General features: G+C 32.9%; 3 protein-coding genes across 6 annotated transcripts; 1 reads left to right on the top strand and 2 right to left on the bottom strand.

Moving 5' to 3' along the window:
* Positions 1-520: 520 nt before the first annotated feature.
* On the top strand, positions 521-3,418 carry LOC101218230 (outer envelope pore protein 21, chloroplastic). Its single transcript, XM_004144199.2, has 5 exons — positions 521-787; positions 986-1,060; positions 1,136-1,288; positions 1,401-1,499; positions 3,077-3,418. The coding sequence occupies exons 1-5, from the start codon at positions 695-697 to the stop codon at positions 3,158-3,160; spliced, it is 504 nt and encodes a 167-aa protein (XP_004144247.1). The 5' UTR covers positions 521-694; the 3' UTR covers positions 3,161-3,418.
* A 1,175-nt stretch (positions 3,419-4,593) lies between these two features.
* LOC101218469 (monosaccharide-sensing protein 2) lies at positions 4,594-10,254 on the bottom strand. Of its 2 annotated transcripts, none has more exons than XM_004144200.3 (6): positions 9,147-9,589; positions 8,746-8,891; positions 8,078-8,638; positions 6,072-6,988; positions 5,729-5,916; positions 4,594-5,411 (listed from the first exon to the last, which is right to left on the bottom strand). In XM_004144200.3, exons 2-6 carry the CDS (start codon positions 8,822-8,824, stop codon positions 4,967-4,969), a joined length of 2,190 nt encoding a protein of 729 aa, XP_004144248.1. In that variant the 5' UTR covers positions 8,825-8,891; positions 9,147-9,589; the 3' UTR covers positions 4,594-4,966. The 2 variants fall into 2 exon arrangements, with proteins under 2 accessions (XP_004144248.1, XP_011657333.1); XM_011659031.2 differs by lacking the exon at positions 9,147-9,589 and adding an exon at positions 10,000-10,254 and having other exon boundaries at positions 4,877-5,411.
* Positions 10,255-17,773: 7,519 nt separating this feature from the next.
* On the bottom strand, positions 17,774-19,806 carry LOC101209131 (protein CUP-SHAPED COTYLEDON 3). Of its 3 annotated transcripts, none has more exons than XM_011659029.2 (3): positions 19,436-19,806; positions 19,073-19,344; positions 17,774-18,501 (listed from the first exon to the last, which is right to left on the bottom strand). In XM_011659029.2, the coding sequence occupies exons 1-3, from the start codon at positions 19,686-19,688 to the stop codon at positions 18,013-18,015; spliced, it is 1,014 nt and encodes a 337-aa protein (XP_011657331.1). In that variant the 5' UTR covers positions 19,689-19,806; the 3' UTR covers positions 17,774-18,012. The 3 variants fall into 3 exon arrangements, with proteins under 3 accessions (XP_011657331.1, XP_011657330.1, XP_004144293.1); XM_011659028.2 differs by having other exon boundaries at positions 19,073-19,347; positions 19,436-19,799; XM_004144245.3 differs by having other exon boundaries at positions 17,774-18,498; positions 19,073-19,347; positions 19,436-19,796.
* Positions 19,807-22,311: the final 2,505 nt, after the last annotated feature.

Genomic DNA, 22,311 nt, shown 5'->3' with positions numbered 1-22,311 from the left:
ATATACTCGATATTATGCAGCTTCAATGAATTAATTTTTGTTTTTCTAAGTTGGTAACAAATTATTTAAAAAGTAAATTTATTTCATTCAAAATTTTAAACGAAAAAGAAAAGGAAATATAAAACTCGATCCAATTTTGAACATAGGGAAAAGTTTGTGGTATAGTTTGAGGAATTTTTCACACTGACGATGATGCAGAGGACGGAGAATGGTAGAAATATTTTATGGAAATGGTAAACAATATAATATTTAACAAAATATTTATGCTAAAAATCAAGTCTAACATATACGTGAGTATAATAGTTTTTCTAATTTTTTCTATTTTTTTTAAAAAAAACATTTGTAATGATTTATTCTAATTTTTCTAAAATATGAAATTGAATATTTGTTTAAACTATTTTTAAAAAATTTATTTTAAAAATAACTTATTTCCTAAATTAATTCAAAATCCCTCAATTCAGCGGTAAAAGATGACAGTAAAATTTCTAGCAATAATAATAATAATAATAAAATGTTCATAAGGAATGGGAAAAAGATAAAATTTTGTGCTCATAAGGATTAGAAGGAAGCTCTCAAACGGGCATAGCCATGGCAGCTTGGGGTTTATAGGTTTTAGCCAGGGATATCGTTTCATTTTCAATTTCTTTGCACTTCCATCTCCGCTTTTCCTTTTTCACTTCTCCTTTCTTCTTCCATGGATACTTCTTTCAGATACGCCGCAGACTCCAGAGCCTTAAGAATCCACGCCAAGGAGAAGATTTCTCTCGACTCCAACGTTTTCTTGCAGGTACACCTTTTCCTTCTTTAACTTTCTCACTTAACCATTTTAACTGCCATTTTAACTGTGTGTTTGGTAGGATTTATGCTCTGTTATCACATTGATTGGGAACCCGTTTGCTGATTTTGAAGAATTTTGGATTTTACAAACCTTTGTTCTTACATTGTTACATTGTTACATTTTCCCTTTTCTCTTCCTCGTTTAAAGGTTCGTGGCGAGCTAGATACAAGAATAGGAGAACCGAGTCTTCTCGCTGCTTCCGTTAGACAGTTTTACCCGGATGTAAGGTTTTCTTGGCAACCAATTCACTTGGTGCAAGTCTTTGTTTTTCTATTTATTATTGTAAGTCCAATGCAGTTGTCTGCAAGCGCGGGTTTAGGAGTGCAGTATGATAAATATAAGAAACTTCATTATGTTGGCCGTGGGAAAATGTCTTTTCCTGTGACTACCGATGGTTTATTGAGATTTACTATTAAAGGGCAATCTCATCTTGACAAGGATTTTAAGCAGGTTAGTGATGAATGATTATATCTCATCAGGACACAGAAAAAAAAAAGTGTGAACTTCGTATTTCTTTTGTTTTCCTTTGCAACCAAACTTTGTTCCATTGTTTTCTTTGCAGTTTAAGTACAAAGGAGCTGCTGAATTTTCTTTGGGTGTACTAAATTTTCAAAGGGAACAAGATGTAAGAGTCAAAGTAGGATATGAAGTGTTCGAAAAGGTAGAGTAATTTACCCTTTTCTTTTTTTAGCGGTCAGTTCAAGTGTTATGTCTTATCTTATATTTTCTTTCTATACTATATGTTATTTGATTGTCTTTATGTTATCTCATGATTTATTATCTTGTGGACATGCTCTAGGAAAGAAAATGTCAGAACGGTATAACAATTTGAAAAAACAACTTAGAAGATCTCTTTGTATATCATCCACGTCTTAGCCCATCTTCCTTGTTCTTGGTAGTTGGTAGTGAACCTAAGAATGAAATGTTGGCTTCTGGGGCCTTGAGGCGAGGGAACCTGTCTCCTTTATCTTTTTCCACTTTGGCTGTTGATTGGACTTAGATGGCTGTTGGACAGGGGCATGGCTTCCAATTTGATTAAAGACAGAATCGAGTATTCTGGGAGGCATCGTGTTCATTGTTCATATAAAAGCTTACAATAATGGCATAATCTTTTTTGGCATGAGAAATAAAAAGAAACTTGAGGACGGTTTCAAACTCAATGCCTATTAAGTATGTTACCATGAAGCTTTCATACTACAGGAAGTTGCCCACTATAAACTTAGACGTCCCGTGGCACGTATGTAAACACTAAACAGAGCTGAAGATAATATTTAACCAGCCGACTCTCCAAACTTCAAAGAATGTAGATTCACGCTCGCTTGAGTTGCCCTCTCAAATGAATCCTTAAAAAAAAAAAATAATAAAGAATTATTTAAAATATTAGTGAGCATCACATCCGAGACTTTCTTGCGGATTTTCAAATAAAGTAAATATTTGTCATCTGGTAAATAAGGAGACAGTCGCTTATTAGATGCAAAGCTTTATCTTTACCTGATAAAAGGAAAGGTTTTAAAAGGCTAAAGGTGGTTTTAGACGGGGGAGAAAGGATTTTAGGGTGTGGAGGCCTAATCCTTTAAAAGCATCCTCTTCCTCGAGTAACTCCTTTTTCGTAGGTTTATTGATCCTTCTCTATTCGTCGAGTCAACTTTTTCTGCTCTATAAATCGCCTTGTGAAGAAGATACCTCTTTAGTTGGTTGGGTTTACTATGTTCTTTGTCACAAGGTCGATGAAGACTTGAATCACATTCCCAGCAAGTGAGGATGGTCTGGTGAAAGACGACTGCAAATGATGTCGAAGAAGAAAAGATTGAGAAATGGAGGAGAAAAGGGAAGTGGATAGAAAACCAAAATTTTGAAAATGCCACATCTAAAATTTATTATAAATTAGTAAAGTCTGTTTAAAATGACTTCCCTCAACCATCCCCAAATGGTCGCACAAGCTTTTAGAAACTACCAAGCTTGGGACATAAAGTATCCGTTTTGAAACCGTAGCCTCATGAACCAAAAGTATGTTGTGCCGATTATTTTTGTATCTTCATTTTGGATTTTACTTCCAAAAGAATTTTAACCAATGCAGATTGGTATACTTTACTTCCTTTATTTTCTAGTTTAAGCCTGGGGCTATATATCATTCCTAACATGGCAGCTATATATCATTCCTCGTTTAAGCAATTTTACTGGTCTGTTTTGCTTTGTTGTATATTGAAAATTTCACGTAATTTCACCATTTTCATACAGATACCATACATTCAGATAAGGGAAAATAACTGGACACTGAATGCTGACATCAATGGTAGATGGAATGTGAGACTCGACATATAAGAAACAGAAGTTGAACTTTCTCCTTCCTATGTAGTAGTTTCAGTTGCGGGATTCCTTTCTGAGATGTATTTACCTTCATTTCCATTGTTTCTATTCTATTCCGATAAGCATTGTCTCAACAATTACATCTTGCAATTCCTTTATAATGATTGTTATTATAACTTAGTTTTATGTTAAGTTTCATGCAGCTCTTATGTAAGGCATGCGACTAATCTATTTAACTACCACAGCAAATCAAATAGACTTGGTAACGTGAAATGTCTATGCTCTGTTTGTTTGGATGACAGATAGAGATGCTGTTTCATAGGTGTGTGGATATTATATATTTGAGATTTAAATGTCTAAGATGACTAATGTATATGTTCGAAGAATATGCAAATAATTAATGTTCAAGTGTGTACTATAGGATAACGATTTAGTTTAGTATTATTAAATATATTGACACATCTTTATAAAAGAATTTTGTATAACAGTAATTGTATGACAATATTTTTATACAACATTAATTGAAAAAATGGTAAAAAAATTTCTCCATTGAAATCTTCATATTTTGCTATATTTTAAAATATTTTTTTGCAATTTTGTTGTTTTATAACATTTTTTCTTAATCAAACATAATTAAATTATTTTATTAAAGAATAATCAAATAAATATAAAACAATTAGAATATGAATAATTAGTTTGTGAAGTAATTAGGTTATCTGTTTGCTCTTCCATCTCCCAGCTAGGTTTTAAAATTCCACTAGAAAATTAACTAATGTTAGATGAGGAAGTTATCTAAATAATAATATTCTAAACTCTAAAAATGGAATTATATGACATAAACAAAAAGTATTAAATATCTATTTGAAATCACGAAATTCATCCAAGTTAAACTTAAATGTTTCATTGACACATACGAGAAATTTTTGCCATGGAGTCACTTTGCTATGTCCGGATTGGCAAAACTCGCTAAGGCTTGTGCTATGTTTAATGGTACTTTTAGGTCCATTCAACCTAGCATTTTTTCAATTTGAATGGAAACTTATTCAATTTTTTAGAATACTTTTAGCTGGAAAATGTCCTTACACTAGTCATCAATGAAATCTAGATTTCCATCGATGTTATTCAAGAGCTCTGTTGAAATGGATCTATCTATGGTTATTTTGGATCATAAGTGTAACAATGTTTGGGCATGTTTTAGCCACCCATAAAAGATATAGTTTTTCTATTGTTTGGCTTGAAGGTCATCACTCATCCACGAGACTTATTTTAGACCTTTAGATTTGTTGGCTTGGTATGTTGTACTATGAAAAAATCACAAGCAAACCCTTGAGGTTAGTTTCAGTGATCTCATTTTTCTTTTTTTTTTTTGTAAGAAAATAGTATTTCAATATTTTCTACATAAAATGTATATATGTATATATTTTAAATAAAATTAATATAGTAGGGAGTAAGAAAACTATGATGCCAGACTGCCATTTTATTAGTTAGAACTATTGTTCACTGGTGGAGGCATCTATAATACAAAATATATGTACTCCAGCTTGTGTTAAATCAAAATCAAACCAAAGCCTTAAAAAGTTAAGAGCAAAGACGAGAAGCTTTCAAAAATCTAAACCAATCACAATCTCGAATACATTGATGCATACAAATTACATAAACTTAAACCAAAATTCAACATAGGAAAAGAATTTGGACTTGCTGTTTTCTTCTTGTTCATCCTTCCATAGTGCAGCAGCAAGGAGCAGATTTGCTTCCAATCTGGGAAGGAACAGATGAAGTTTCTATAGAGAGTCAAGACTGCCAATTTGCATCATCCTCAACTCAATTGTTACTACCTTTCGCAGCTTGTCTCGCACCGACAGAGAAGAACTCTGCAATGACTTCAAGAGGCATGCCTTTGGTTTCTGGGACTTTCAAGTAGACGAATATCCATGAAATTATACACACAAAGGCATATATGCCGAAGACACCTGCCAGACCTATTGCACTAAGCATCACAGGCAGAGAATAGGTTACAATTATATCACCGGTCCAGAAAACCATAGAACATATCGCAATGCAGAGGCCACGGACCCTTGTCGGGAAAATTTCTGAGCAAAGGATGTTTGGAATTGGTCCATATGCCATGACAAAGACGCAGAAGTAAACAACCACACATATGGTTGAGATTGCTGCATTGACGATGGTGCTCACTGTAACAAGCTTGAACACGATGAGAATGAGGAGTGATACTATTAGCACAGGGATGGTTGCGAGTAAGAGCCACCTACACAAAAACTTTGTTAGCTAGAATTCGATAAGTAAACTTAGAAATTCATATTTAGTGATAACAAAATGTTGCTAGCAAGTATGCTTGAGGCTCTATGATGGTGAATATTCAACAATTTCATGTTAATAAATAAACCAAATTAAACAATTTCATTGTTTCTTATCCCTTTTTTTAAAGAAAAATAAACGAGTAATAGTTTAACAATGTCATTACTTGACTTACTTTTCAAATTTCGATTATAAATAAAAATCTTCAAAGTTAGGTTATCAAATGGGCTCTAAAGACATTATATGAAAGAAAAAAATCAAAACTACCTTCTGCCTGAAACATCCATGAGCCTCATTGCCACACCAATACAGGGAAGCATCAGGAAGGTTGTGAATGCACTAATCAGGAATGATGCGGATTCAGAACCAATCCCCATATTTGAGAGCAAAACTTCAACACCTGCTTCTTCAAGAATTTGAGGAGTATAGTAAAGAACTCCATTGATCCCAGAAAACTGCAAATCAGTTTGAAAAACAGACCAAGGTTCAGTCACTTCGACTTTAAACACAATAAAAGCAAACTGCAAGAGAACCAGCTTTTGCCTCACTTGAAACCAGCAAGAAAATGACGTGCACTTATATGTAAAACCAAGAGCAAGTATTTTAGTACCTGTTGAAGAATCTGAATTCCAATTCCTACAATTAGAGCATGCTTAACGCCTGGTTCGAGTAAAGCAGACCATATTGGAGTCTTTGAAACAGTTTCAGATGGATGAACCATCGCAGGGCCAACCGGGTGCTGATCTTTAAGTTCTTTAGAGACAAGAGCAGGCTGGCTGACCAATGCTGCAGCCTGGATGACCTCACCATCTGCATGGACATCTTCACCAGGAAGAGAAAGAATAGATCCACGTCGCGACCCAGGAATATCCTCTGGGTGCAAATAAATACGTTTAAATCCGCCCTCCTTGCCATCCTCTCCTTTCTCAGACCATTTCCATGCCAACTGCCAGCCCCCACCAATCCCAGTATTACCGACTGTCTCGATATTTCCTTGCATGAGACTGCTGTGGCGCCTCACACTGAAGATACTACCATGGGAAGGAGGGGGGACGATGTCTTTATCCATGCTGGTTGTTTGGCGCGAAATCAGTGGACTATGCAGATTGTCATCTGAGTCCATTCCACCAGCCTCTGATGCATAGTCATCTCCTCTTTGGCTCTCCTCATCCCACTGCTCATTTTTCACATGAGGTTCGGCCGTGCTGAACATGCTGCCAAAGTTTGGAAAAATCATGCTTCCAGACTCGGGGAGCTTCTCATGAACACTACCAAAAAGGGTGACGAGTGGGTCCATAAGCATACTTCTATTGATCAAACTTCCTTGCCGAGATGCAAGCACGAGAGAACTCTGTCCTGTGACAGGCTTAGCAACCCAAGATAGGCCTTCCCCAGGTCCATATAATCTAATTTTATCTTTTTGATCAGCTATGTCCCCATCAATTTCTTCAGCCGGACCTATTATATACTCTTCTATGGATGTCTCACCCCCAATCCCAAGACCTTCAACTAGCAAAGCCATCTCACCTGTTGAGGAAGGCAAAAACCTTGTAAGAAAATAATGGCTTTGGTATTTTTAATGTATGTGAAACCACATGATTCATTATACAAACTCAGAACATTCATTTCTAAAGCTAGTCATCATAGTTCCTAGTAACACTGTAGTGCAAGCTGGCTGAGGAAAATTTTCAAAAGCCCAATACCAAGATGTTCAAATGTCTTTACTTATCAATTTTCAGGTTCTTGATAACATTCAGTAAAGCAAATGATAAATAAATCAGAAATATTATAAACATGCTAAGAAAGTTAAAAACGGAGTTGTTCTCTAAAGCTAAAGAAATATCCTAATAAACTCGTTCCATGTCATGCACTCTTCCATATATAATTGGTAATGTGATATGGAGACTAAAGTAGACGGTTTATGGATTCACTGCCTGTCTTGTTTTCATTTCTAAGAAATTCAACAGCACTCAACATTTATCACTTTCTTCTCATCTTGGATATCATACATATTCATTATTCCAATTTTTTATATTAGTGAGTGCTCAGGTCAGCTTACACACACCTTGATTGATCTCGTGGGACAACCTGTCGAACCTTACAACATTTGGATGTCAAAGAAACTCGTAGGATATTAGTCCTAGGTACTTGAACATCATGGATTAAATACCATGGATTGAAGGACTAAGAGGTCATAACTCATACCCTTATTTACCACTAGGTAAACAAATGACGGTTTGCATACTAAAAATTTTGTCCATTAACTACCCGGAAAATGGAAGGACTAAGCGGTCATAACTCATGCCCTTATTTACCACTAGGTAAACGTATGACAGTTTGCATACTAAAAAATTTGTCCATTAACTACCTGGAAAATGGCATGGCGTAAACATTTTAATAGTGTGGTAAGCAAATGAAGCACTCACAGGAAAAAGGATTAACACAAGCAACTGTTGAAATCAAAGACAAAAAGAATGCTATGGGAATATGAAACTTAATCAATAAAAGAATCTTGGTTCTCATGTGTGTATGACTAAAACACACTATCATAAGGCACACAGCTAAAAGACCATAGAAAATCAGAACTGAAATTAAATAAAGAATAAAAATATGAACCTGAAACATCCTCTATGCCACGGAGTCTCTGGAGAACCTTTTTTGCCTCAAGCATCTTCCCTTTACTAACCAGCCATCGAGGAGATTCAGGCAAGAAAAATACTGTTAGTATAAAATAGAGGACGGATGGGATTGAGAGAACTCCAAGCATTAACCTCCAGCTCGTTGAGACTGACAACGACATGTAAAATACCATACAGTAGGATATGAACATGCCACCTGATCCAGTAAACTGTGGGAGAGTATTCAACAATCCTCTTATTTCTGATGGGGCAGTTTCTGAAATATAAACAGGAACAAGAGTGACAGCAAGACCAATCCCAAATCCATCCAACAACCTAGCTATGCAGAGTACCAACACATTAGGCGACCACAACATGATCAAACCACTTAGAATATAAAGCAGTGATGACAGTATCAACATCGGACGTCGACCGACCCAATCTGATACCGGTCCTGAACATGTAGTAATGATTGTAGCTCCAATGAGAGATATGGCCACTATAAGACCTTCCACTGAAGAATTGAGGACCATGTCTTTCTTGATGTAGACCATAGCCCCTGATATACAAAGGCATTGAATACAGTTTTCAGCGAAAGGAAGAAGCAACAAGAGCATGAAACTTAGAGAAATACAAAGAGTGAAAGAAGTTATAGTGAAGGAGTACCAGCAATGGTGGCATTATCCCATCCTTGCAGAAAGTTCCCAACGGAAGCAGCAAGAGCCACTAGCACAGCTCCCTTCATTTATTCAATCCGAGCTCCAATTGGGTCTCAGAGAGTCTCCAAGTTAATAGCTAGCTCTAGCTAACACCTGCAACACCAAAGCGAAGAGAAGAAAGAAGAGAAAGATGTGAAGTTCAAAGAAGAGAAGGCAACTATTGAACAATAGATCTCAGTGAATCAATCATCAAGCCCTTTATCCCCCTAAAGCCTAGGAACCTCCAAAAACCAACAAAACTGTGACACTCTGCCAACCTATTGAACATCAAATGAAAACTTCAAGAATGAATTGAAAAGCAAAACCAACTAAGCTAGAAACAGTAAACTCCAGAGTAGTAGTCATTACCGCCCAATTGTAAAGGAAAAACAGTGGACAACTCGAAAATTGAGATAGTTTACTCAAAAAGGCGAGCTCAGAAGGGAGAAAAAGGAGACACCCAGGAGAGGGAATGGGACAGAGACAGGAAAGATAACATATCGCAGGCAGAAAAACGCATGAGGACAAAAGGGCTGAAGATGGGGAATAGTCTGGAAAGAGAGAGAATGGACAGTGAAAAAGGCTCAGTAATCTTTCTTTCTGTGAATTGAGAGCACTATGAACTGGCTAGTTGGACGGATTATTGAGAATATAGACAAAACTCTCTCTATCTACCTGTTTTCTGTTATTAATTTTCTCTTTGTCTTTCGTCAACAAGCTTCAGATGCCATTTTTAATCATTATTATACTAATAATTAACATTTGAAAGACAGGGTGGGATGTGGGATGTGGGATCGATCCGATCGACCAACTTTATGAAAATAACATTAAAAAAGTAAAAGAGGGAAAGAAATAATCAATCAACGACGAACAGCACTTCCCATTTCTCCTTCACCCCTTTTATCTCATTCTACAGCTCTATCTTTCATGGTCCACACACACATGCTTAGTGATTTGACCAACTTCATACAAATTCAATCAAAGATGGGAAGTGGGTTTGTTTGAAATGTGTCAAATCTCTCATCCCCCTCCCCCATGTCGTACATACACGGAGATAGCAAAATATTCTGATTCCCATGTGCGAACTAATTCTGAAATCGAAAAGAAAATGAAATCCTCCAACTTCACTACACTCATTCATTCCCCTTAAAAACTGAAGTTAATAATAAACAAATGGGTTACAGAGAATCATTTCAAACAATAAGTAGAAAGAGAAGTGAACCTTGAGGATTTTATGAAGATGAAGATCCAGAGTCCAAGTTGGAAAGTATGTTTTCTAGTGAAAACAGGACCTGGGTATTGCTATACTGATAATGCGGAATCGACAAACAAAAGCTTTCTTTTCTGATTTTTTTTTTTTCTCTTATAGTTTATTAGCTTTTCTTCCTTTTTGCCAAAATGGGTCTCTCTTTTTCCTCCTCAAGTTTTGGATGGAGAAGGAACCCACCAAAGAAAAAGAAGAGAACAAAAAGAACATGCAAACTAAAAAAGAAAAACAGAGTTGAAGTGATTAAAAGAGAGGAAAGTGGTTGAGGATCCAGATTGGTAGAGGTTTTCTTGAACCAAAATCAAAGGAGAAAAATGTATATATAAATTAGGTAACGGGCCAAATACAATTAGGGCGGGGAGAGTGATCAATCAGGCATCAATCATCATTAAAATTAAATGCAGAATATGAATCATTTCATAGTGTGTGTACAGTCACATCATCTTCCATGTGGATCCATGTCACCACTCCTTTGAAGTTTGAACTTGCCATTTCAACTCTCTTCTTCAAAATAAAATTATATTTCTTCTTCCTTATCTTTGTTAAATCATTTGCTTCATTCCTAAACATTCAAAACTGTGCTTCTGAGTTAGCACCTTTCATTTTCTTAGACTGTACTGTTGCATATTTCTTAAATAGATCTAGCCCAATGCTTTTTAGAAAATACTTTCAAAACTACTATTTTTCTTAACTTTCAAATTTTGGAAACATTGATAAAAAAAGTGATAACAAAACAACAAAGTTGGAGCATATGACCATGTTTATAAGCTTATTTTCAAAAAACTAAAACCTAAAAGTCAAATAAGAAATATCAAATGTGACCTCCTAAATATACTATAAGTTAGTCTCATCTAAATTTGACTCTCATTTTGGTTAAAGTTTTATTATAGATACTTCATTTATTGAGCTGTGTTTATGTTACCGATTAACAAATAGCCACATATTTTATAATATCAATTTGTCTTTGTTATTATTATTTTTAATAAAATATTTACTTACATTTGTATCCATGTCACACTGAAAAGGGATTTAGTGAAAAGGGAGATTTATTTTGAATTATTCTCTTTTCATTTTTTAAATAGTGGCATGCACGTAGACAAAGAAAAAGAGACAACGGAGGTGTTATTTCTAAATGCCTCTCTGTACAGAAGAAAAACACTCTTGAACATGAGAGAATTGAGGCTCACATGTTCTTAATTATATATCTGAATTTTTTTCTCTCATTTTTCTTCTCAACTTTACCAATAACTGGGAGATTCAAATCCAACTAGGCCTCTTGTTGATACAACGTCTACGACCGAAGAACAACTGCATATAAAAAAGAAAGAGAGATCTTCGTTGAAATCCAGAACCTAAATATTCAAGAAGGAAGTGGGTAGTTCACCATCATGTATTACATCTGTTTTCGTATAAATTATTATACACACGACAAGTACTAATGGAGGATACAAATGTTAAAGACGTTAATTTACAAAATCAAAAAGAGTAATGAAAGTCGAGTTAGAAGGTTTAAAGAAGATATGATGCTCCCACAGTTTATGAAATCACACGGGGATACAGTGAAGAAGTTAGTATAACGTATGAACTATTTTTCCCTCTTGTAATATATAATAAACTTACAAGACAATTGAACATGTTGCTACCCTATAATCATGGCGAAAACATAAATGAATATAAATATAAGTTTAGTTAATTAATTAGTTGTAACATATATCCCTAAGTTTGAGATTAGTATATATGGAGTGACAAATTTAAACTATACATGGTTAAGTTTATTTTATTAAAAAAATTTAAGAGCCGAACCCAAACATTTGAAGGTAAAAAATATGAACTGTAACTGTGACATAATCGGTGGAAGATTTATGTGCTAAACTGATCTTAAAAATGAATAAATAAATAAAACTTCGTTAACTTAGTAAGGTGTAATCAATCAGATCTATGCATTTGATTTATATATTCTTCTTTTTATTATTATTTTGAAAAGAAAAAAGATCTCTACCTTTATTAGTGGAGAAGCAAAGGTATCATATTATATATATACACACACACAACGTTCCAAAGTTTCATACTGATTGATATTAAAATGATATATACTATCTTTTAAAGATCTTATGACGATATTATTAATTCTAATTAACTTTATTATAGCCCGAATTTAGGGGTGGAATTAATTAATTAAGTTTGGATTGGAGATGCACTCTTTGTATTTGAACGTGTTGAATTTTTCTTTTAAATCTCCTTAATTATATTTTGTTCCATCTAGAGAATGAAGATCAATTAGGGTTTAGGAAAATATCCTCACTTTTCTTTTTTTTCCTTTTATTTATTCAAGGTTTTTAATACAGATTCTTCCTCATTTTATATTTATTTTAACAAATATATTGATTAAATATCAGAAATAAATTTGTTAAATAAACTTAAAACTATACAAATTTATGTGATAGTAGACGAGAACATAATTTAAAAGAAATAACATCATCTTGAATGGGTTGCATGACAAAAAAAAAAATGGTATATTATTTGCTAGCTATGGCAGATAATAATTGATTTTAGAAGATGTATCCTTCTTGTCCCTATCTCATTTTAAATAAAAATTCTGAACCTCCATTCACCTTTACTTTTAATAAATGATTCATCTATTAATCATGAATTGAATCTACAGTCAAAATGAACATAACTCAACTAACATATTGTTTACATTATCGTCTTTGAAATTAGAGGTTCGATTCTCCCGTATTTCATGTATTTATTTAATATCTTGACAAATATATATATACACATACATCCAAACCTTCAACTTTAGAATTTACTATCATATCGTGTCATCCTCTTTAAATTTTGTACCGTCGAAATTCTGTCTAAATCATGCCATGCATCCTCATATGGAACATGAGCTAATAGGCCAAATGTATTTTTATATGGAATATGATGTTATACCAAAAAATATACTCCATTACAATAATAATTAGTAATTATACTAGAAAAAACATAGTAATTAATAATAATTAGTATTTAATTTGAAAAAAAACGAAGCACAAGCAAGTTGGACAACGATTGATAAGCATTTTTTAAAACAAAAAAGTTAATTATGGAAACTTCACTTTTCTAATACAACCTTGTTGAATCGATAGAATTGGAACGAGAATAAGATGGTTGAAAATTAAGAATGCATGTATTTGGTTGTGCATGAAAATGTTATAATGTTATTAAGAATGTATGAAAATAAATTCTTATTGTATTTCATTTGTAAAATTAGTCGTGAAAACTCTATCAACTTTTAATATATTAATAGAATAAGCCATTATTAAAATTTCAAAAGAAAATAATTATTTAACTACTAAATAATAATATTAATTACTAGGTATGATAAATTTATATGTACATATATAAAAGTATAACTAATTATTTAGGGTAGACAATATTGGAAGTGTATCTCGAAGGGCATAGGAAGACGAAAACGACATCTTCTGGCACACAAACCCTTATTTTCATTTTAAAAGTTAAAAGATCATGTTTCTAATTCTTATAGTGGCTTTAAATTTTGTATATTGTAGGCACTAATTAGAATGTCGACAATGCTTGAAACTTCTGTATGTCTTGTACTTAATTATTGCACAAATTAATTTAATCTATGTTTGTAAATTTGTTGGACTTTTATTTGTGTATAAATGTTTATAAAAGATTTTGATTCTAATATTTATGCATAAACGATTCGGTTTTATTTATGCATAAACGGTTCGGTTTTATTTAACTGAACTGATTCGGTTTGACACACATGAACAGTTCGATTCAGTTTCGAATAATTTCTTTTTTTGCATTTTGCTGTTCGATGCGATTTTAGCTTCAAACCAATTAATACGAAACTTACAAAAACTAATTAAAAAATTATATTTAAATCTTACACTATTTTTGTAAATAGTTTTCATACAACTTGTTTTTTTCTTTTTTTTGTTCAGAATGGCCCTATTTTAACCCTAATGCAAAAGAAATTTCTCTCCAAAATTCTCCATTATCTTCAAAATTTTACAGATCCTCTCTCTAATAATGTGTGTTTTTTCACAAGATTCACAAAAAAAACCCTTTATTTATAGACTAAAAAACAAGTCAGGTGAGATGAACTACATGAACACTATAGTATATATTTGTATGACACATGACAAGTAAGAGGTGTATGATTGTAGTACACATGGACAACACATATACACAAATGGGTTAGTAAGTGAAAAAAGGTCACTTGTTTCTTAAGTCATTATGTATTGGGCATATAATATGTATTATAATATATATTTTGTAAAAGTAAATGTTGTTTATGATTTCATAGAGAGAGATTTACAACGAGACATATAGTCTAAGATTACTTGGCAGTGTGGCTTAAACACTACTCTGATCTATGAGTTAGATTCTATCATTATTTCACTCTAATTTTATTGTTTTCTTAACCTCCTTTTCTATTTATTAATTAAATTTACAGCAATTGTCTAGAGAATAACGCTTTGAGGTTGAAATTAAAATTTAATTTGTATATATATGGAATATTAGTAATGTTTTGTTTTTCTTTCTATGTTATTCAACCTCTTATATGGATACCAAACGTATGTAAATATAGAAATGTGGATGAAAGTACTGAGATACCTAAATTAGAAAAACGTAATAGTGTAGTGTTAATTGAGGTAGACATTAATGTCTTTTCCTTCTTTTTAAGGAAAGTGATGAATTGAAGGTCACATGTAAACGGCCCATTCCAAGAAGACTCCTTGATTACTTACTTGTTTAAGAATTACAAAATATTTGAAACTACAAATTGTGTATGTATTTGATTTATTTGTTTGTTTGAATCAATGGGTGTATATAGTGAAACTTAAGGATTGAGTGTTCTTTTCCATCTATATTTGAACAATAGAAAATAGGTTAATGAGTTTTTTATGAAGTCACAACTTCATGTACGAGTTTGTTTTTACTAAATATGGAAAAAGTAACATTCATCAAAATTATCCAAGTAAAAGGATACAAGTAAATAACAAATAATATGATGTTCTTTTCAAACATTCTTTTACTTATCTATTCGACCATTGTAGTTTGAATAATTTTGCAAGCTAAGCCAACCATCTTTCTATCCTTTTATTGTTGCTATGATATGGTCAAATGATGCATTAAGCCATTGGAGGGATGTTGATCCCAGTTTTTTTATACTTATTTCATCAAATGAAGATGACAGAAGATGACAGAAGATGACAGATGGTTGATTTCAACTGCTCTTAATTTCAAGTACCCATTGTTTAAACTCTCTAGAAATCCTCCTCTCTATTTGGTAAAATTTAACCAAACCTCTTAAGGAAAAAAAAAAAAGAAAAAGCTGTACAGTTTGTTGCCAAAAAGGAAAACACAAAATATCAGTTTTACAAACAGATCAAATTAAACTGTAAATTTCATTGTAAATTAAAATTTAAAAGGATTGATGACATTATGATATAAAGTTCAAACACTGCACATATACTCTAATATCAAACCCATGTTAAACCTTCATGTTTTTTACATAAACTTTCAATAATAAAAGCCATGTTAAAAACATCTAAAATCTTTGCATAAAAAAATTGTTACAGAAGGTTTTCTATAGCACTTTTTTACGGTTTCGAAATGTGATTTTTTTATAGTATTTTGTATAGCGTTAAAATATCAACTATCTTCTGTTTCCACACGAGGCTTTATTTTCTACTTTTTGTTTCTAAAAAGCCATATATGTTTGTTTTCCGAATGAGCTTTTCACCTTCTTTAAAATTGCACTTAAATTCTAACAAACTCATTTTCAAAACACAAAATCAAGTGTTTAGTTACAAACTATAGACTTTATTTTGTTTTGAATTTCATAAGTATTTTATTAAATGAAATAGATGATAAAGCAATAGAACAATTTTTAAAAAGAGAGAATTAAAAAGATTTCAATCTCACGACTATATAAATAAATATACGGATATATCAATATGTACTTTTGTAATTTACCAAACTTATAAGATTTATTTAGATTAATGATTAAGTAGTTGTTTTTACTGTCAAAGTAGGGGTATGAATAAATATATATTTTCATGTTTTATGAACATTTATAAAAGATGTTGAAGATATCTACGGATGTTTAATATCAACGTTGAATCCTTCAAAATTTACGAACATATAGATAGATATATATATCAACAACGGATCACAACACCAAAATACTAAAACTTCTTAATAAGTTCCGTAAACCTGTTGAAGCCACATCCCAAACCATGCCAGAAGAACAAAATTAATAGAAGAAAATACACTTTTAATTTCTAATGTATGGTTTAAAGTTGCATTTGGGATCTTCAGTTTTAGTAGCAGTTTGGGTCTGTTAAAAAATAATTTTCTTTAAGTTTCTAACCACTAAATAATTTATTTTTAAAAGTCTTTCTCCCTCTCTTCCTTGTATTTTTTTTTCCTTCAAAATTAATAGCACTTATTAATAGGAGCTAATACTGTATGAATCCAAATTAAGTGACAGTATACCACATTAATGAAACGGAAATAATAAGAATGCTAAAAGAGCGTCAGTGGAAAAACCGTATCTTTTTCTTAAAAAATACAATTTGAGATAATAATTTGTAGGCTCAAGAAGAACTAATAAATAAACTAATTAATCTAAGCTTCCAAAGCAAATAAGAACAATAGTAAACTAAGTTTTAAGGAAATAGAGATGACACCTGTTTATAGTAGTTCATCCAAATGTGTGAGCTATATCCAATTCTCTGCTACCGATACAGGTTCCGGTAAAATGATTTGAAGAAGAAACTGTCAAGAGTTTACAATGGTCGAAGAATAATTTCTATCAATTTTCTTTAAATGGAAAAATGCTCATGGATCACTTAATTTTACAATAACATTCAAACTCTCTCTAATAGAAAGAAAGGAAAATACAAGCAGTGAAAACACCAAGAGAAACAATGAGGTTTTCATCGTCTTCTTCAGCAAAAATAGCCACAATGGGAGAGAGAGTGAAATTGTTACTGCCCACTGCTTCTTCTTTTTCCCACAAAGATATATTTTTTCTTCTCACCTACAATGCTACAACCTAGTCCACATGCAGTTATTTTATATATATTACTGACATGATGGACCTTGATCTGTTTTGGGCTCCATGTTTCTCAACCGTTGTCGCTGTTGTCATCTCCGACCTCGCCACCGCCCATCGTTGCGTTGTAGTTGTACACACGGCTTGACATTGGATTGTTTTTCTTTTTTTCTTTCTTTCCTTTTTCCCAACACCGATAGGTGGCTGGACAATCATGAGACGAAAAAGATTTGGAGTACAAGGAGAAAGAAAGAAAATAATTAGGTGCAAGTTGATTACACTAGTCTCTTGTACAACATCTGTTGTACCTAATGAAAATTGACAAGTATGATCAACTTTTCATTTAAAAAACAATAATTAAAAAAACTTTTCTTACCTAAGACTCAATAAGTATTGGAGATTAAAAGAATGAAAAGAAGAGAAGAGTGAGAAAAAAAAAATTGTTACACTAATGAATGTCTAGTAAACTTTCTGATAATAACTAACAGAAAATGTGAGGAATAAACACTTGGGTGTTTCCAAAAACAAAACTTAGAGCTAAAGTTATTTAATTTGAAAAGTAAGAGCCCTAGATTATAATCTAACTCAAACCCAAAGAACTGAAGTAGTGTCTTATATTTTTCAAAAATAAATAAAATACAATGATCATTTAAAAGAAAAGTTGAACATGGATATATGCAAACAATTCTACGAAAATGTCATAAATAAAGCAAGTCCGAAGTAGAGATATTAATATTATTGTACTATAACATCGATCTTGGAGCATCATCAAACAGAAGCAAAATAGTAAGAAGAATAATGCTTCGGGATCTGTGTAGTAGAGAATAATAATAATAATTATAATAATAATCTTAACACAAAACATCTGACAGACTGACACCCAATCATCAGCACCCTCCGGACCAATTTTCATCGGATTGATCACCCCGAGCACCTCTATAAGCAGCGACGTCGACCAACGTGCCGCCACTGTCAACACCAAAACTGGAGGCCTGCTGGCTGTCGCAGCCGCCGTCGAGCAACAAGGATGGGTTAAAATGGGGGTGATAGTTCGTGTCGGTCATTTGAATTGATGGTGGCGGCGGCGGTGGTGTCGTCAAATGTGGGTCGTGGTTATTTAAGCCAAATGGAAAGAGGTTGGGTTGGAAAATGAAGTGTGGGTTGTTGATGATGAAGCTTTCCAGGCCATTTTCATGGTGCTGAATGTTGTGTAGAGGTGGTTGGGATTGGATGTTGATATGGTTTATGGATTGAGTTGCGTTGAGTAACAATGATGGTAGAGAGATGGGAGAGGGAACTGTTTCTTGGAAGGACGATTTAGGTTTTATCTTCTCTCCGGATTTGTGAATTATTCTACATAGAACCCACTCGTCCTGCTACAAAAGATCATTTGAAAGAATATAATTAAAATACAAAAGAAAAGAAAGATACCCCTTTGATCTCTTCATGTTACAAAATTTGCTAACATTGCAGTAACAATTTGATTTCCAGTTTCGTTTAGAAAAAAAATGGTAGGTTGGGATTTCGTCCAACCATTTTCTTCAATCTAGCTTAAGCAAAAGAGCAACATTCTTCGTCAAATTTCAAAACATAAACAAATTTTTAAAACTTATTTTCTTTATAAGAAATTTCGAACTTGACTTGATTTTTGGAAAGAGTCAATTAAAGCTTTATAAACTAAAGAAACTTTAAAAAGTAGATACGAAAGGCTTAAAATATATGAAATTTGGCCATTTCTCATTGTCTTTTTCACTAAAATTTTATCATTTGTTTAAGAAGTTACTAAATTTTAAAAACCCATCATTTTAAAACATCGAAATTATTCATTTGAAACAGTCTAACTAAAAGATTAACAAAAAGGGAAGCTAAAGTAATTAATGTAAAGGAACAGCATAAAATTCAGTCACGAAACGTGAAGATATATGGATATGAGAAAATGAACCCCACCTTGCAGACATTAGGAGAAGCAAGATCAGAATGAAGGCGATATTCATGCATAACCCACTTGGTTTTAATGCCTCTAGGAGCACCTCCTTTATAAAACACAAGTGTTTTCTTAGTTCCAAGCTTAACTCCATTACAACTACTATGAATTTGCCTATCTTTTCCTGTTGCTTTCCAATAACCAGCCACTGTTGCTCTATTTGTTCTTAATCCTGTTGGGTATTTCCTCACTCTTAAGCTGAAAAAATACCACTCTTTTTCACCCATCTTTGCCTCTTCTAAAAAAAACACAAAAACAACTCATCATTACCTTAAGCTTTTGAATTAGCTAGTACGTAATACACACACACACGTACATTAAGTTACCTGGAAGTTCCCACGGCTCACATCTATTGAGGTCGACTTCCGCAATGTTGACACCGAGATCAAAGTTTGAAGGTTTGAAGACTTTTGAAGCAAGATAAAAGGCAATGAGTTCTTCATCAGTAGGGTGAAACCTATAACCTGGTGGCAATAATCTATGGTGCTTCTTGATGATGAACTCTTTACCACTTCCACTTTTTTCTTCATGATCATCTTCTCTATTTAGTTCTCCAATAACTTCTTCAATTCCAAACATTTGTTATTAGAGCTACAAGGAGAAATAATAATAACAATAATAACAATAATGAGTGTAATAATAATTTGAGAAGGGTCTAAGATATAAGAGAGGGGAATGATTTTTTTTTTTTTTTTTGGAAAGAATTTAGAAAATGTGAGAAATTAAATGAATAAACTAAGTTATGAAGGGGTTGATGTAGACAAATACTTTATTAGAATTATTTCAACTTTTCCGGACGATTGGTTGTCTTAAGAAAGGACAAAAGAAGAAGAAAAAGAAATTTAAAAGAAATTGAAAGTTAACGGATTGGTGGGTCAATGGAAGAAGGCATTGAATGCAAAGAGATCAAAGATCAAAGATGCCTTTCTTTTTCCCGTTGAATTGAAAAAAAAAAATCAATTTGAATTATCTCTTTGATCTCTTTAAAGTTCAAATTCTACTAATGATTTTTATACTCATTAAACAACCCTACTCTTCTCTTGCACGTCGACTCTAATCATTCTACCGACTTTATTCTATTTGAATATAGTTCAATTAGTTAAAGGATATAGATGTATCACCGATCAAGAGGATAGAAATTTAAATTTGGAGTCTACATCAATCTATTGCATTAAACCACACTGAACCTACACTTTTATTAGATTAAAAAGGTTAGAGGTTTGATATTTTGTTCATCTAAACAAACAATATTATTCACATTTTAAATTTTAATCTTGTACTAATGTTCAAAAAACTTATTTAATTGAACCCAAAACATGCATAGATCAGTTGACATGTATAAATAAATTACTTTTTTTATTATTTTTTTCTGGGAAAGTTACGTTAAACAATCTTTCAAATCTGAATGATCAGAAAGGATTTAGAAATTGGAACTATAGGCGTCGGGCAGAATAAAATATGTGAATGGGATAGGAAGACGAGTCAAAATGGGAATTACACACAAACTCTCTTTCATATTCTTGGGCTGGTCCTTAAATTTATGTATTCCAAATGTAGTTGGTGCATGAAAACAAGTCAACAGTCGACACCATTCAAGTGGGGGCTACTCTTAAATTAAACTAATGCTGAAAGTCATTAACTTTTTCTTTTATTTCATTTGAACAACCAATATTCAACGCCCCACTTTAAACAACAACAAGATATTTCCCCTAACTCCCTGACACCAAAAGATAATTAATCACTCCCCGTAGCTCATTATTTTCAACTCCTATTTCCAAAATGGGAATATGTCATTGCCATTGCCATTGCCATTGCCATTGACAAGAGAATCATATGGAAACCACAAAACCACGGTTAGCGTCGTGGTTGGAGAGAGAATATCATCGGCCGACGAGGTTAAGGTAGTAATAAATTAGGAGGTAAGGCCATGTGGGGGGGCTTTATATTATTACTTTGATCTGAGCTTAAAATAAATATGAACTAGGAGAGAAAAGAAAGAAGAGGAAGAGGGTGTGGAGAGTGGTGAGAGAGAGATAGAGAGACCATGCATTGATTAGAAAGGGAAGGCTATGACCGACCTTCAATTAGGGCTATGAAAAATAATAGAAGGGATGTGTCGTCAGGATTGACTGTGATAAGTAGAAAGAGCCTTGGATTCTTGTTTTTCAGGAGGATATGATATGATATGATATTAATAAATAATAATAAGGATATATAAATATATTTGTGTGTGTGTTATATAGTGTGTGTTGTAGAAATAAGGTCGTCATTATATGTAGGGTAGAGTCATTGTTTGTTCTAATTAGCCCCCACTATACATACATTTATAGACCATGGACTTGCCTAGGAATCTACTCTTGTTTTGTTGGGCCACCTTGACTACTACAATTCATTTGTGTGTGCTTATTAGGTTTATGGCCACTCTCTCATTTGTGGGGTATATTGTTTTTCTATTACATGTTTTTTCTTTTTCTTTTTTGAGGTTATGATAAAGCTAAGAGGTAAAAGTATGACTTTTTTTTTTTTTTAGGTTTGGTTTGGTTGGGTTTCCTTTTCTTTTCAACTTGCTGTTCGAATGTTGATGCTTATTCAAATTAATATTCAGCAAGTGTATGTTCATGGTTATAAAATTGTCTAAAATATATCTTATTTAAGATATTTTTCAAATTTAGGTTGTAATGAAAATTTATGTTGAGATAAATAAACTTTACCCCCGTGGAGTTATGGTGTCCAAGTTAAACTAGTTTTTGTTAAATAAAAATAACTTTTATGGTTCAAATAGTTCTTTTAAAACGAGGGGTGTATTTTAGATATGATTAAGTATACCACAATTTATTATGATAGTAGTGTTGTAATAAGTGAAATTAAGCAAGGAACTTTTGGGTGGTTCGTGACCCATTTGAGGTGAGTTCATCTTGCTGGTTACAAGCTCGTTAAAAGATGCAATGGAATCAAGATCCTTGAAGTCATGACTATTTGTGAAGGCCTCTCTCGCGTGTATTTACCCTTTCACATCTTTGATCTGTCAATGTGGAAAATTTAACTGCTTGGAGGTGGTTAACCTTCTGTCTTGGATCTAATCGAAGTTTCCTTCCTTTTTATCCATGAGACGAAGACTTCATGAGCAAATTTTTGGTGATATTTCTTACCAACACATGTTCATTAGATGGAATAATGTCCTATCACATTTTTTAGCTTCGAA

Source organism: Cucumis sativus, chromosome 6 (assembly GCF_000004075.3).
Source record: "Cucumis sativus cultivar 9930 chromosome 6, Cucumber_9930_V3, whole genome shotgun sequence".
NCBI lineage: Eukaryota > Viridiplantae > Streptophyta > Magnoliopsida > Cucurbitales > Cucurbitaceae > Cucumis > Cucumis sativus.
The sequence above is the reverse complement of the archived record's forward strand: the minus strand, read 5'-3'. Positions and strand labels throughout refer to the sequence as shown.